At 33.4% G+C, this 12,540-nt stretch overlaps 1 protein-coding gene across 1 annotated transcript in view; it reads left to right on the plus strand.

Annotated features, from left to right (window-relative positions):
- MROH1 (maestro heat like repeat family member 1) overlaps nucleotides 1-12,540 on the plus strand; it is an 87,245-nt gene that overhangs the window by 13,772 nt on the left and 60,933 nt on the right. Inside the window, exons 6-9 of the mRNA XM_083861517.1 lie at nucleotides 1,728-1,826; nucleotides 5,364-5,728; nucleotides 7,630-7,770; nucleotides 12,021-12,278. Of these exons, the coding sequence (XP_083717643.1) occupies nucleotides 1,728-1,826; nucleotides 5,364-5,728; nucleotides 7,630-7,770; nucleotides 12,021-12,278 (863 nt within the window). The remainder of the gene's footprint in view (nucleotides 1-1,727; nucleotides 1,827-5,363; nucleotides 5,729-7,629; nucleotides 7,771-12,020; nucleotides 12,279-12,540) is intronic.

A 12,540-nucleotide genomic window follows, 5' to 3' on the forward strand; every position in this document is an offset into this window, starting at 1 on the left:
CGCAAAATCCACTAAATTCCGGGAAAATACCAGGAAAATCTTGAGGAAATTCCAGGAAAAATTCCAGAAAAATTTTGGGAAATTTAGGGGGAAAATGCTGGAAAATAATCACAGGAAAATTCCGGGAAATCTGGGAAAATTTGGGGGAAAATCCTGGGAAATTTTGGGGACAATCCAGGAAAAATTCTGGGGAAATCCAGAAAAACTACAGAAAATCTGGGACATTTCAGGGGAAATTCCAGAAAATCCTGGGAAATTTTTGGGAAAACTCCAGGAATAGTCCTGGAAAGTTTCTGGGACATCCCAGGAAAATCCTGTGAAAATCTCAGGAAAATGCTGGAAAAATCGCAGGAAAATTCCAGGGGAAATTCTGTAAAAATCCTGGGAAAATTCCAGGAAAAAATGCTGGAAAAATCCCAGGAAAATACTGGGAGATTTTGGGGAAAATTTCGGGAAATTCTAGGAAAATCCTGGAAAATTTCTTGGGAATTCAAGGAAAATTTCTAGGAAAATCCCAGAAAAATCCTGGGGAAAATTCAGAAAAATTCCAGAAAATCCGGGAAATTTTGGAGAAAATGAAGCAAAAATCCTGGAAGATTTCTAAGAAATTCTGGGAAAATTGCAGGAAAATTCTGGAAAATCTCCGGAAAATCCTGGGAAAATGATGGGAAAATATGCTGGAAAAATCAGGAGAAAATTTCAGGAAAATTCTGGGACAATCTTGGGAAAAATAAAAATAATAATAAAAAAAAAATCCTGAAAATCCAGGGAATTTCAGGGAAAATGAAGCAAAAATCCTGGAAAAATCCCAGGAAAAATCCTGGGAAAATCCTGGGAGAATTCCAAGATAATTCTGGGAAATTGCAGGAAAATCCTGGGAATTTTCCAGAAAAATCTCAGAAAAAGTCCCAGAAAATTCAGGGAAATCTTGGAAAATCCTTGGATAATTCTGGAAAATCCCATGAAATCCTGGGAAATCCTTGAGAAATCTCGGAAAAATCTTCAGAAAATCCCAGAAAATGTCTGGGAAATTCTGAGGATTCCCAGAAAAATCACAAAGAATTCCAGGAAATCCTGGGGAATTCCTTGAGAAAGACAGGAGAGTTCCCGGGAAATCCTGGCAAATTCCAGGAAATTCCAGGAAATCCTTGGAAAAACCCCAGGAAATCTTCAGGAAATTCCAGGAAATCCACAGAAAATCCCAAGAAATCTTGAAAGATCCTGGAAAAAAAATCCCCAGGAATGCTGGAAAATCTTCGGGAAATTCTGGGAAATCCTCAGAAAATCACAAAATATTGGATAAAATCCTGGGAAATCCAGGAAAACCCCAGGAAAATCTGGGAAATCCTCAATAATGGGGATGGAATTTTGGGATTTGGGGCCAAAATGTTGGGATTTGGGATTGGAATTTGGGGATTTGGGGTTGGAATTTTGGGGATTTGGGGTTGGAATTTTGGGGATTTTGGATTTAGAGGTTCAGAATTTTGGGAACTTTGGGATTTGGGGCTGGAATTTTGGAATTCTGGAGCCAGAAGAGGAAAATCCAACATTTTTTTTTTAGGGAGATTTTTTCCCTTTGAAAAAATGGGGATTTGGGGCTGGAATTTGGGTTCTTTAATTTTGAGAATTTGGGTCTTTAATTCTGGGATTTTGGTGATTGGAATTTTGGATTTTTTTTTCTCATAACTTTTTTTTTTTCCCTGTTTTTTTTGGTTTTTTTTTCCAAGTTTTTGGGATGGTGCCGTTCCTGAATTCCATCCTGGGGACTTTGCTGCCCATGCTGGGGATGGCCCGGGCGGATTCCATGAAATCCACCTTTTGTTACGGTAAAAAAAAATTCCCCAACACACCTGAAAAAGGATTTGGGATTCAAATTCCCTAAAAAATCTCCACAAATTCAAAAAAAAAAAAAAAAATCCAAAAAACTTTTTATAAAGTGATTCCCCCAAAAATCCAAATATTTCCAAAAAATTTTATTAAAACCCAAAAAAAACCCCACCCAAAATTCTGAAAATTCCCAACTTTTCTGAAAGCTTTAAAAAAATTAAAATAAATGAATTTAAAAATAGAATTAAAAATAAATTTAAAAAAATAAAATTAAAAAATCCGAAGAGATAAAAAAAATTCCTGAAAAAATCCCCAAAAAATTTTGAAAAGAAATTTAAAAAAAATTTTTTTAAAAGATTCCAAGAAATTCTGAAAAATTCCAGAAAAGTCGCGCCTTTTCCGAAAGATTAGAAAAACATTTTAAAAATTTTAAAAATCCAGAAATATTTTTTTTAATAACTGGAAGAAATAGCCCCCAAAATTTTGAAAAAAAAATTCAAAAAGAATTCCTCAAAAAAATCACCAAAAAAAAGTCTCAAAAAAACTTCCAAAAAAATCCCCCAAAATTCCCAAAAATTCCCCAAAAACTTAAAAAAAAAAACCCCTAATAAATTTTAAAAAATTCATTAAAAATCATTTAAAAATTCTGAATAACTCTCAACTCTCCCAGAAACTTCCAAACACTTAAATAATAAAAAAAAAATCTTAAAAATCCAAAATAAAATTTTCCAAAAAATTGGAAAAAAAAAATTTAAAAATTCCAAAAAAATTCCGAAAAAATTCCAAAAAAATTCCAAAAAAATTCCAAAAAAAATTCCGAAAAAATTCCAAAAAAAATTCCCAAAAATTCCCCAAATTCCTGAGTTTCTTGGGATAATTTTTTTAGCCCTGCAGCGTTTCAGCGAGAGCATCCAGGAGTACCTGGCGGGGCGGGATCAGGTCCCTGGATCAAAATTCCCAAAAATTCCCCAAAAACTTAAAAAAAAAAACCCTAATAAATTTAAAAAAATTCATTAAAAATCATTTAAAAATTCTGAATAACTCTCAACTCTCCCAGAAGCTTCCAAACATTTAAAGAAAAAAATCTTAAAAATCCAAAATAAAATTTTCAAAAAAATTGGAAAAAAAAAATTTAAAAATTCCCAAAAAATCCCTAAAAATTCCCAAAAAATTCCCAAAAAATTCCCAAAAATTCCCCAAATTCCTGAGTTTCTTGGGATAATTTTTTTAGCCCTGCAGCGTTTCAGCGAGAGCATCCAGGAGTATCTGGCGGGGCGGGATCAGGTCCCTGGATCAAAATTCCCAAAAATTCCCCAAAAACTTAAAAAAAACCCCCCCTAATAAATTAAAAAAAATTCATTAAAAATCATTTAAAAATTCTGAATAACTCTCAACTCTCCCAGAAACTCCCAAACACTTAAAAAAAAAATCTTAAAAATCCAAAATAAAATTTTCCAAAAAATTGGGAAAAAAAAATTTAAAAATTCCAAAAAAATTCCCAAAAATCATTTAAAAATTCTGAATAACTCTCAACTATCCCAGAAGCTTCCAAACACTTAAAAAAAAAAATCTTAAAAATCCAAAATAAAATTTTCCAAAAAATTGGAAAAAAAAAATTTAAAAATTCCCAAAAAAATTCCAAAAAAATTCCGAAAAAATTCCCAAAAATTCCCCAAATTCCTGAGTTTCTTGGGATAATTTTTTTAGCCCTGCAGCGTTTCAGCGAGAGCATCCAGGAGTATCTGGCGGGGCGGGATCAGGTCCCTGGATCAAAATTCCCAAAAATTCCCCAAAAACTTAAAAAAAAAAACCCCTAATAAATTTAAAAAAATTCATTAAAAATCATTTAAAAATTCTGAATAACTCTGAACCATCCCAGAAACTCCCAAACACTTAAAAAAAAAATCTTAAAAATCCAAAATAAAATTTTCCAAAAAATTGGGAAAAAAAAATTTAAAAATTCCAAAAAAATTCCCAAAAATCATTTAAAAATTCTGAATAACTCTCAACTATCCCAGAAACTTCCAAACACTTAAAAAAAAATCTTAAAAATCCAAAATAAAATTTTTAAAAAAATTGGAAAAAAAAATTTAAAAATTCCAAAAAAATTCCGAAAAAATTCCAAAAAAAATTCCAAAAAAAATTTCAAAAAAATTCCGAAAAAATTCCAAAAAAATTCCAAAAAATTCCCCAAATTCCTGAGTTTCTTGGGATAATTTTTTTAGCCCTGCAGCGTTTCAGCGAGAGCATCCAGGAGTACCTGGCGGGGCGGGATCAGGTCCCTGGATCAAAATTCCCAAAAATTCCCCAAAAACTTAAAAAAAAAACCCCTAATAAATTTAAAAAAATTCATTAAAAATCATTTAAAAATTCTGAATAACTCTCAACTATCCCAGAAACTTCCAAACATTAAAAAAAAAAATCTTAAAAATACGAAATAAAATTTTCCAAAAAAATTGGAAAAAAAAATTTAAAAATTCCAAAAAAAATCCCGAAAAAATTCCGAAAAAATTCCAAAAAAAATTTCAAAAAAATTCCGAAAAAATTCCAAAAAAATTCCCAAAAATTCCCCAAATTCCTGAGTTTCTTGGGATAATTTTTTTAGCCCTGCAGCGTTTCAGCGAGAGCATCCAGGAGTATCTGGCGGGGCGAGATCAGATCCCTGGATCAAAATTCCCAAAAATTCCCCAAAAACTTAAAAAAAACCCCCTAATAAATTTAAAAAAATTCATTAAAAATCACTTAAAAATTCTAAATAACTCTGAACTATCCCAGAAACTCCCAAACACTTAAAAAAAAAAATCTTAAAAATCCAAAATAAAATTTTCCAAAAAAATTTGAAAAAAAAAATTTAAAAATTCCAAAAAAATTCCCAAAAATTCCCCAAAAACTTTAAAAAACCCCTTAATAAATTAAAAAAAATCCATTTAAACAAATTCATTAAAAATCATTTAAAAATTCTGAATAACTCTCAACTGTCCCAGAAGCTTCCAAACACTTAAAAAAAAAATCTTAAAAATCCAAAATAAAATTTTCCAAAAAATTGGAAAAAAAAATTTAAAAATTCCAAAAAAAATCCAAAAAAATTCCCAAAAAATTCCGAAAAAATTCCGAAAAAATTCCCAAAAATTCCCCAAATTCCTGAGTTTCTTGGGATAATTTTTTTAGCCCTGCAGCGTTTCAGCGAGAGCATCCAGGAGTATCTGGCGGGGCGGGATCAGGTCCCTGGATCAAAATTCCCAAAAATTCCCCAAAAACTTAAAAAAAAAAACCCCTAATAAATTTAAACAAATTCATTAAAAATCATTTAAAAATTCTGAATAACTCTCAACTGTCCCAGAAACTTCCGAACACTTAAAAAAAAAATCTTAAAAATACGAAATAAAATTTCCAAAAAAATTGGAAAAAAAAATTTAAAAATTCCAAAAAAAATCCCGAAAAAATTCCGAAAAAATTCCAAAAAAATTCCAAAAAAATTCCAAAAAAATTCCCAAAAATTCCCCAAATTCCTGAGTTTCTTGGGATAATTTTTTTAGCCCTGCAGCGTTTCAGCGAGAGCATCCAGGAGTACCTGGCGGGGCGGGATCAGGCCCCCGACCCCACGATCCGCCGCGACGCCTTCGGCCACGAGCTGGGAACGGCCTTCGAGCTCCTCCTGCGCTCCTGGATCCAGCACAGGGAGCCCAAGGTGGGAAATTCGGGAATTTTTTTAGGATTTTGGGGAATTTTTTTGGGGTTTTTTTTGTGGAGTTGGGGATTCTGGGATTTGGGATTCCCAGGAATTCGGAGCCACTTTCTAGGTCCTCTTCAAATCCTGTATCCAGCACTGAGAGCCCGGAGGAATTCCAGGATTTTCCCGCTGGAATTCCAGGATTTTCCTATTGGAATTCCAGAATTTTCCCCTTGAAATTCCAGGATTTTCCTATTGGAATTCCAGAATTTTCCCACTGGAATTCCAGGATTTTCCCGTTGAAATTCCAGGATCTTCCCGTAGGAATTCCAGGATTTTCCCCGCTGGAATTCCAGGATTTTCCCATTGAAATTCCAGGATTTTCCCGTTGAAATTCCAGGATCTTCCCATTGAAATTCCAGGATCTTCCCGTAGGAATTCGAGGATTTTCCCCTTGAAATTCCAGGATTTTCCCCGTTGTAATTCCATGATTTTCCCATTGAAATGACAGGATTTTCCCCTTGGAATTCCAGGATTTTCCCGCTGTAATTCCATGATTTTCCTGCTGAAATTCCAGGATCTTCCCGTAGGAATTCCAGGATTTTCCCGCTGGAATTCCAGGATTTTCCTATTGGAATTCCAGAATTTTCCCCTTGAAATTTCAGGATCTTCCCGCTGAAATTCCAGGATTTTCCCCTTGAAATTCCAGGATTTTCCCGCTGGAATTCCAGGATTTTCCCCGCTGGAATTCCAGGATTTTCCCATTGAAATGACAGGATTTTCCCATTGGAATTCCAGAATTTTCCCCTTGAAATTCCAGGATTTTCCCATTGAAATGACAGGATTTTCCTATTGAAATTCGAGGATTTTCCCCTTGAAATTCCAGGATTTTCCTATTGGAATTCCAGAATTTTCCCCTTGAAATTCCAGGATCTTCCCGTTGAAATTCCAGGATTTTCCTGCTGAAATTCCAGGATATTACCATTGGAATTTCAGGATTTTCTTGTTGGAATTTTGGGATTTTCCTGTTGGAATTTTGGGATTTTCCCATTGAAATTCTGGGATTTCTCCATTAAAATTCACAGATTTTCCCATTAAATTTCCCAGATTTTCCATTTAAATTCCCAAATTTTCCCTTTTTTTTTCCCCTGGATTTTCTCATTAAAATTCCAGAGTTTTCCCTTTTTTTTCCCTGGATTTTCCCCTTGAAATTCCAGGATTTTCCCCTTGAAATTCCAGGATCTTCCCGTAGGAATTCCAGGATTTTCCCGCTGGAATTCCAGGATTTTCCCTGCTGGAATTCCAGGATTTTCCCATTGAAATGACAGGATTTTCCTATTGGAATTCCAGAATTTTCCCCTTGAAATTCCAGGATTTTCCTGCTGAAATTCCAGGATCTTCCCCTTGAAATTCCAGGATTTTCACACTGTAATTCCATGATTTTCCCATTGAAATTCCAGGATATTACCATTGGAATTTCAGGATTTTCTTGTTGGAATTTTGGGATTTTCCTGTTGGAATTTTAGGATTTTCCCATTGAAATTCTGAGATTTCTCCATTAAAATTCACACATTTTCCCATTAAATTTCCCAGATTTTCCATTTAAATTCCCAAATTTTCCCTTTTTTTTTTCCCCTGGATTTTCTCATTAAAATTCCAGAGTTTTCCCTTTTTTTTCCCTGGATTTTCCCCTTGAAATTCCAGGATTTTCCCGCTGAAATTCCATGATTTTCCCCTTGAAATTCCAGGATTTTCCTGCTGAAATTCCAGGATATTACCATTGGAATTTCAGGATTTTCTTGTTGGAATTTTGGGATTTCCTGTTGGAATTTTGGGATTTCCTGTTGGAATTTTGGGATTTTCCCATTGAAATTCTGGTATTTTCCTGTTGGAATTTTGGGATTTTCCCATTGAAATTCTGGGATTTCTCCATTAAAATTCACACATTTTCCCATTAAATTTCCCAGATTTTCCATTTAAATTCCCAAATTTTCCCTTTTTTTTTCCCCTGGATTTTCTCATTAAAATTCCAGAGTTTTCCCTGGATTTTTCCATAGAAATTCCAGAATTTTTCCCAATCAAATTCCGGCATTTTCCCATTAAAATTCCCCATTTTTCCCTTTCTTTCCCAGGTGCGTTTGGCCGTGGTGGAGGCTCTGGGCCCCATGAGCTCCTTAATTCCCGAGGAAAAGTTGGAAGAGCAACTCCCGAAACTCCTGCCCGGAATTCTCGGCCTCTACAAGAAACATCAGGAACCTTTTCCCATCTCCAAGGTTGGGGAATTCTTTTCCCAGATTTCTGGGGAGGGTTCCTGGATTTTTCCTGATTTTTTGTGAGGATTTTTCGTGGAATTTTCCTGAAATTTTCCTGATTTTTTTCCCAAAGTTTCCCAAAATTTTCCTGATTTTTTTCCCAAAGTTTTCCTAAATTTTTTCCTGATTTTTCCCAAACTTTTCCTGAAGTTTTCCTGGTTTTTTCCCCAAAGTTTTCCTGAATTTTTCCTGATTTTTCCCCAATTTTTTTCTAATTTTTTTCCCAAACGTCTCCTGAATTTTTTCTGATTTTTTTTCCTACTTCCCTTGATTATTTCCCAAAGTTTTCCCAATTTTTTCCTGATTTTTCCCAGTTTCCCAAAATTTTCCTGATTTTTTCCCCAAAATTCCCCTGAATTTTTCCTTGATTTTTTTCCCAATTTTTTCCCCAAATTTTCCCCAATTTTTCCCCAAACTTCTCCTGAAATTTTCCTGATTTTTTCCCAAAGTTTTCCCAAATTTTTTCCTGATTTTTCCCAAGCTTTTCCTGAAGTTTTCCTGGTTTTTTCCCCAAAGTTTTCCCCAAAGTTTTCCTGAATTTTTCACAATTTTTTTTCTAATTTTTTCCCAAACATCTCCTGAATTTTTTTCTGATTTTTTCCCTACTTCCCTTGATTATTTCCCAAAGTTTTCCCAATTTTTTCCCGATTTTTTCCCAAAGTTTCCCAAAATTTTCCTGATTTTTTTCCCAAAGTTTTCCCAAAATTTTTCCTGATTTTTCCCAAACTTTTCCTGAAGTTTTCCTGGTTTTTTTCCCCAAAGTTTTCCTGAATTTTCCTGATTTTTTCCCAAATTTTTTCCTGATTTTTCCCAAACTTTTCCTGAAGTTTTCCTGGTTTTTTCCCCAAAGTTTTCCCCAAAGTTTTCCTGAATTTTTCCCAATTTTTTTCTAATTTTTTCCTAAACGTCTCCTGAATTTTTTTCTGATTTTTTCCCTACTTCCCTTGATTATTTCCCAAAGTTTTCCCAATTTTTTCCTGATTTTTTTCCCAGTTTCCCAAAATTTTCCTGATTTTTTTCCCAAAGTTTTCCCAATTTTTTCCTGATTTTTTTCCCAAAGTTTTCCCAAAATTTTCCTGATTTTTTCCCAAAGTTTTCCCAATTTTTTCCTGATTTTTTTCCCAAAGTTTTCCCAATTGTTTCCTGATTTTTTTCCCAAAGTTTTCCCAAAATTTTCCTGATTTTTTTCCCAAAGTTTTCCCAAAATTTTCCTGATTTTTTCCCAAAGTTTTCCCAATTTTTTCCTGATTTTTTTCCCAGTTTCCCAAAATTTTCCTGATTTTTTTCCCAAAGTTTTCCCAATTTTTTCCTGATTTTTTTCCCAAAGTTTTCCCAAAATTTTCCTGATTTTTTCCCAAAGTTTTCCCAATTTTTTCCTGATTTTTTTCCCAAAGTTTTCCCAAAATTTTCCTGATTTTTCCCAGTTTCCCAAAACTTTCCTGATTTTTTCCCAAAGTTTTCCCAAAATTTTCCTGATTTTTTCCCAAACTTTTCCTGAAGTTTTCCTGGTTTTTTCCCCAGTTTTCCTGAATTTTTCCTGAATTTTTCCCAATTGTTGTTTAATTTTTTCCCAAATGTCTCCTGAATTTTTTTCTGATTTTTTCCCTACTTCCCTTGATTATTTCCCAAAGTTTTCCCAATTTTTTCCTGATTTTTTTCCCAGTTTCCCAAAATTTTCCTGATTTTTTTCCCAAAGTTTTCCCAATTTTTTCCTGATTTTTTTCCCAAAGTTTTCCCAAAATTTTCCTGATTTTTTCCCAAAGTTTTCCCAAAATTTTCCTGATTTTTTCCCAAAGTTTTCCCAATTTTTTCCTGATTTTTTTCCCAGTTTCCCAAAATTTTCCTGATTTTTTTCCCAAAGTTTTCCCAATTTTTTCCTGATTTTTTTCCCAAAGTTTTCCCAAAATTTTCCTGATTTTTCCCAGTTTCCCAAAACTTTCCTGATTTTTTCCCAAAGTTTTCCCAAAATTTTCCTGATTTTTTCCCAAACTTTTCCTGAAGTTTTCCTGGTTTTTTCCCCAGTTTTCCTGAATTTTTCCTGATTTTTTCCCAATTGTTGTCTAATTTTTTCCCAAACGTCTCCTGAATTTTTTTCTGACTTTTTTCCCTACTTCCCTTGATTATTTCCCAAAGTTTCCCAATTTTTTCCTGATTTTTTTCCCAAAGTTTTCCCAATTTTTTCCTGATTTTTTTCCCAGTTTCCCAAAATTTTCCTGATTTTTTCCCAAAGTTTTCCCAATTTTTTCCTGATTTTTTCCCAAAGTTTTCCCAAAATTTTCCTGATTTTTTCCCAAAGTTTTCCTGATTTTTTCCCAAAATTCCCCTGAATTTTCCCTTGATTTTTTTTCCCCAATTTTTTTCCCCAAGTTTTCCCCAATTTTTCCCCAAACTTCTCCTGAAATTTTCCTGATTTTTTCCCAATTTTTTTCTAATTTTTTTCCCAAACGTCTCCTGAATTTTTTTCTGATTTTTTTCCCTACTTCCCTTGATTATTTCCCAAAGTTTTCCCAATTTTTTCCTGATTTTTTTCCCAGTTTCCCAAAATTCCCCTGATTTTTTCCCAAAGTTTTCCCAATTTTTTCCTGATTTTTTTCCCAAAGTTTTCCCAAAATTTTCCTGATTTTTTTCCCAAAGTTTTCCCAATTTTTTCCTGATTTTTTTCCCAGTTTCCCAAAATTTTCCTGATTTTTTTCCCAAAGTTTTCCCAAAATTTTCCTGATTTTTTTCCCAAAGTTTTCCCAATTTTTTCCTGATTTTTTTCCCAAAGTTTTCCCAAAACTTTCCTGATTTTTTTCCCAAAGTTTTCCCAAAATTTTCCTGATTTTTTCCCAAAGTTTTCCCAAAATTTTCCTGATTTTTTCCCAAAGTTTTCCTGATTTTTTCCCAAAATTCCCCTGAATTTTCCCTTGATTTTTTTCCCCAATTTTTTTCCCCAAGTTTTCCCCAATTTTTCCCCAAACTTCTCCTGAATTTTTCCTGATTTTTTCCCAATTTTTTTCTAATTTTTTTCCCAAACATCTCCTGAATTTTTTTCTGATTTTTTTCCCTACTTCCCTTGATTATTTCCCAAAGTTTTCCCATTTTTTTCCTGATTTTTTCCCAAAATTTTCCTGATTTTTTCCCAAAATTTTCCTGATTTTTTTCCCAAAATTCCCCTGAATTTTTCCTTGATTTTTTTCCCAATTTTTTCCCCAATTTTTCCCCAATTTTTCCCCAAACTTCTCCTGAAAATTTCCTGATTTTTCCCAAAGTTTTCCCAAAATTTTCCCGATTTTTCCCAAACTTTTCCTGAAGTTTTCCTGGTTTTTTCCCCAAAGTTTTCCTGAATTTTTCCTGATTTTTTCCCAATTTTTTTCTAATTTTTTCCCAAACGTCTCCTGAATTTTTTTCTGACTTTTTTCCCTACTTCCCTTGATTATTTCCCAAAGTTTTCCCAATTTTTTCCTGATTTTTTCCCAAAGTTTTCCCAATTTTTTCCTGATTTTTTTCCCAATTTCCCAAAATTTTCCTGATTCTTTTCCCCAAAGTTTTCCCAAATTTTTTCCTGATTTTTCCCAAACTTTTCCTGAAGTTTTCCTGGTTTTTTCCCCAAAGTTTTCCCCAAAGTTTTCCTGAATTTTTCCCAATTTTTTTCTAATTTTTTCCCAAACGTCTCCTGAATTTTTTTTCTGATTTTTTCCCTACTTCCCTTGATTATTTCCCAAACTTTTCCCAATTTTTTCCTGATTTTTTTCCCAGTTTCCCAAAATTTTCCTGATTTTTTTCCCAAAGTTTTCCCAAAATTTTCCTTATTTTTTTCCCAAAATTCCCCTGAATTTTTCCTTGATTTTTTTTTCCCAATTTTTTCCCCAAATTTTCCCCAATTTTCCCCCAAACTTCTCCTGAAATTTTCCTGATTTTTTCACAAAGTTTTCCCAAATTTTTTCCTGATTTTTCCCAAACTTTTCCTGAAGTTTTCCTGGTTTTTTCCCCAAAGTTTTCCTGAATTTTTCCCAATTGTTTTCTAATTTTTTCCCAAACATCTCCTGAATTTTTTTCTGATTTTTTTCCCTACTTCCCTTGATTATTTCCCAAAGTTTTCCCAAAAATTTTCCTGATTTTTTCCCAAAATTTTCCTGATTTTTTTCCCAAAATTCCCCTGAATTTTTTTTTTGATTTTTCCTCAAGTTTTTCCGAACTTCTCCTGATATTTTCCCAATTTTTCCCTGCAGAGCCTGTGCCAGATCCTGGACTCTTCCGTGGGGATCGGGAGCCGCAGTTTGGAGTTGCAGCTCGAGTCGCTCCTGGGGACGTTGATGTGTCAGGTCAGGGAATTTTTCCTCTCAAATTTTGGAATTTTCCTCTTCCCAAACTGCTGGATTTCTCTGGAATTTTTCCCGGATTTTTTTCTTGGATTTTTTGCCGATTTTCCTCTGGTTTTTCCCCATTTTCCAAGATTTTTTGTGGATTTTTCTCTGATTTTATGTGGATTTTTCCAGGATTTTTAGCTGATTTTTCCTGGAATTTTTTAGGATTTTTCCACAATTTTCCTCTGATTTTTCCAGGTTTTTACCTGGGGTTTTGTTTGATTTTTCCGGGATTTTTCTGGGATTTTTCCGGGATTTTTTCAGTATTTTTCCAGGATTTTCTCCTAATTTTTTCTAGATCTTCCCCACGTTTTTTCCTGGATTTTATTCTGTTTTTTCCAGGATTTTTCCAGGGTTTTTTCTAAATTTTCTCTGATTTTTCTTT

The sequence above is a fragment of the Zosterops lateralis genome, assembly GCF_965231275.1.
Source record: "Zosterops lateralis genome assembly, chromosome: 1".
Classification (NCBI taxonomy): domain Eukaryota; kingdom Metazoa; phylum Chordata; class Aves; order Passeriformes; family Zosteropidae; genus Zosterops; species Zosterops lateralis.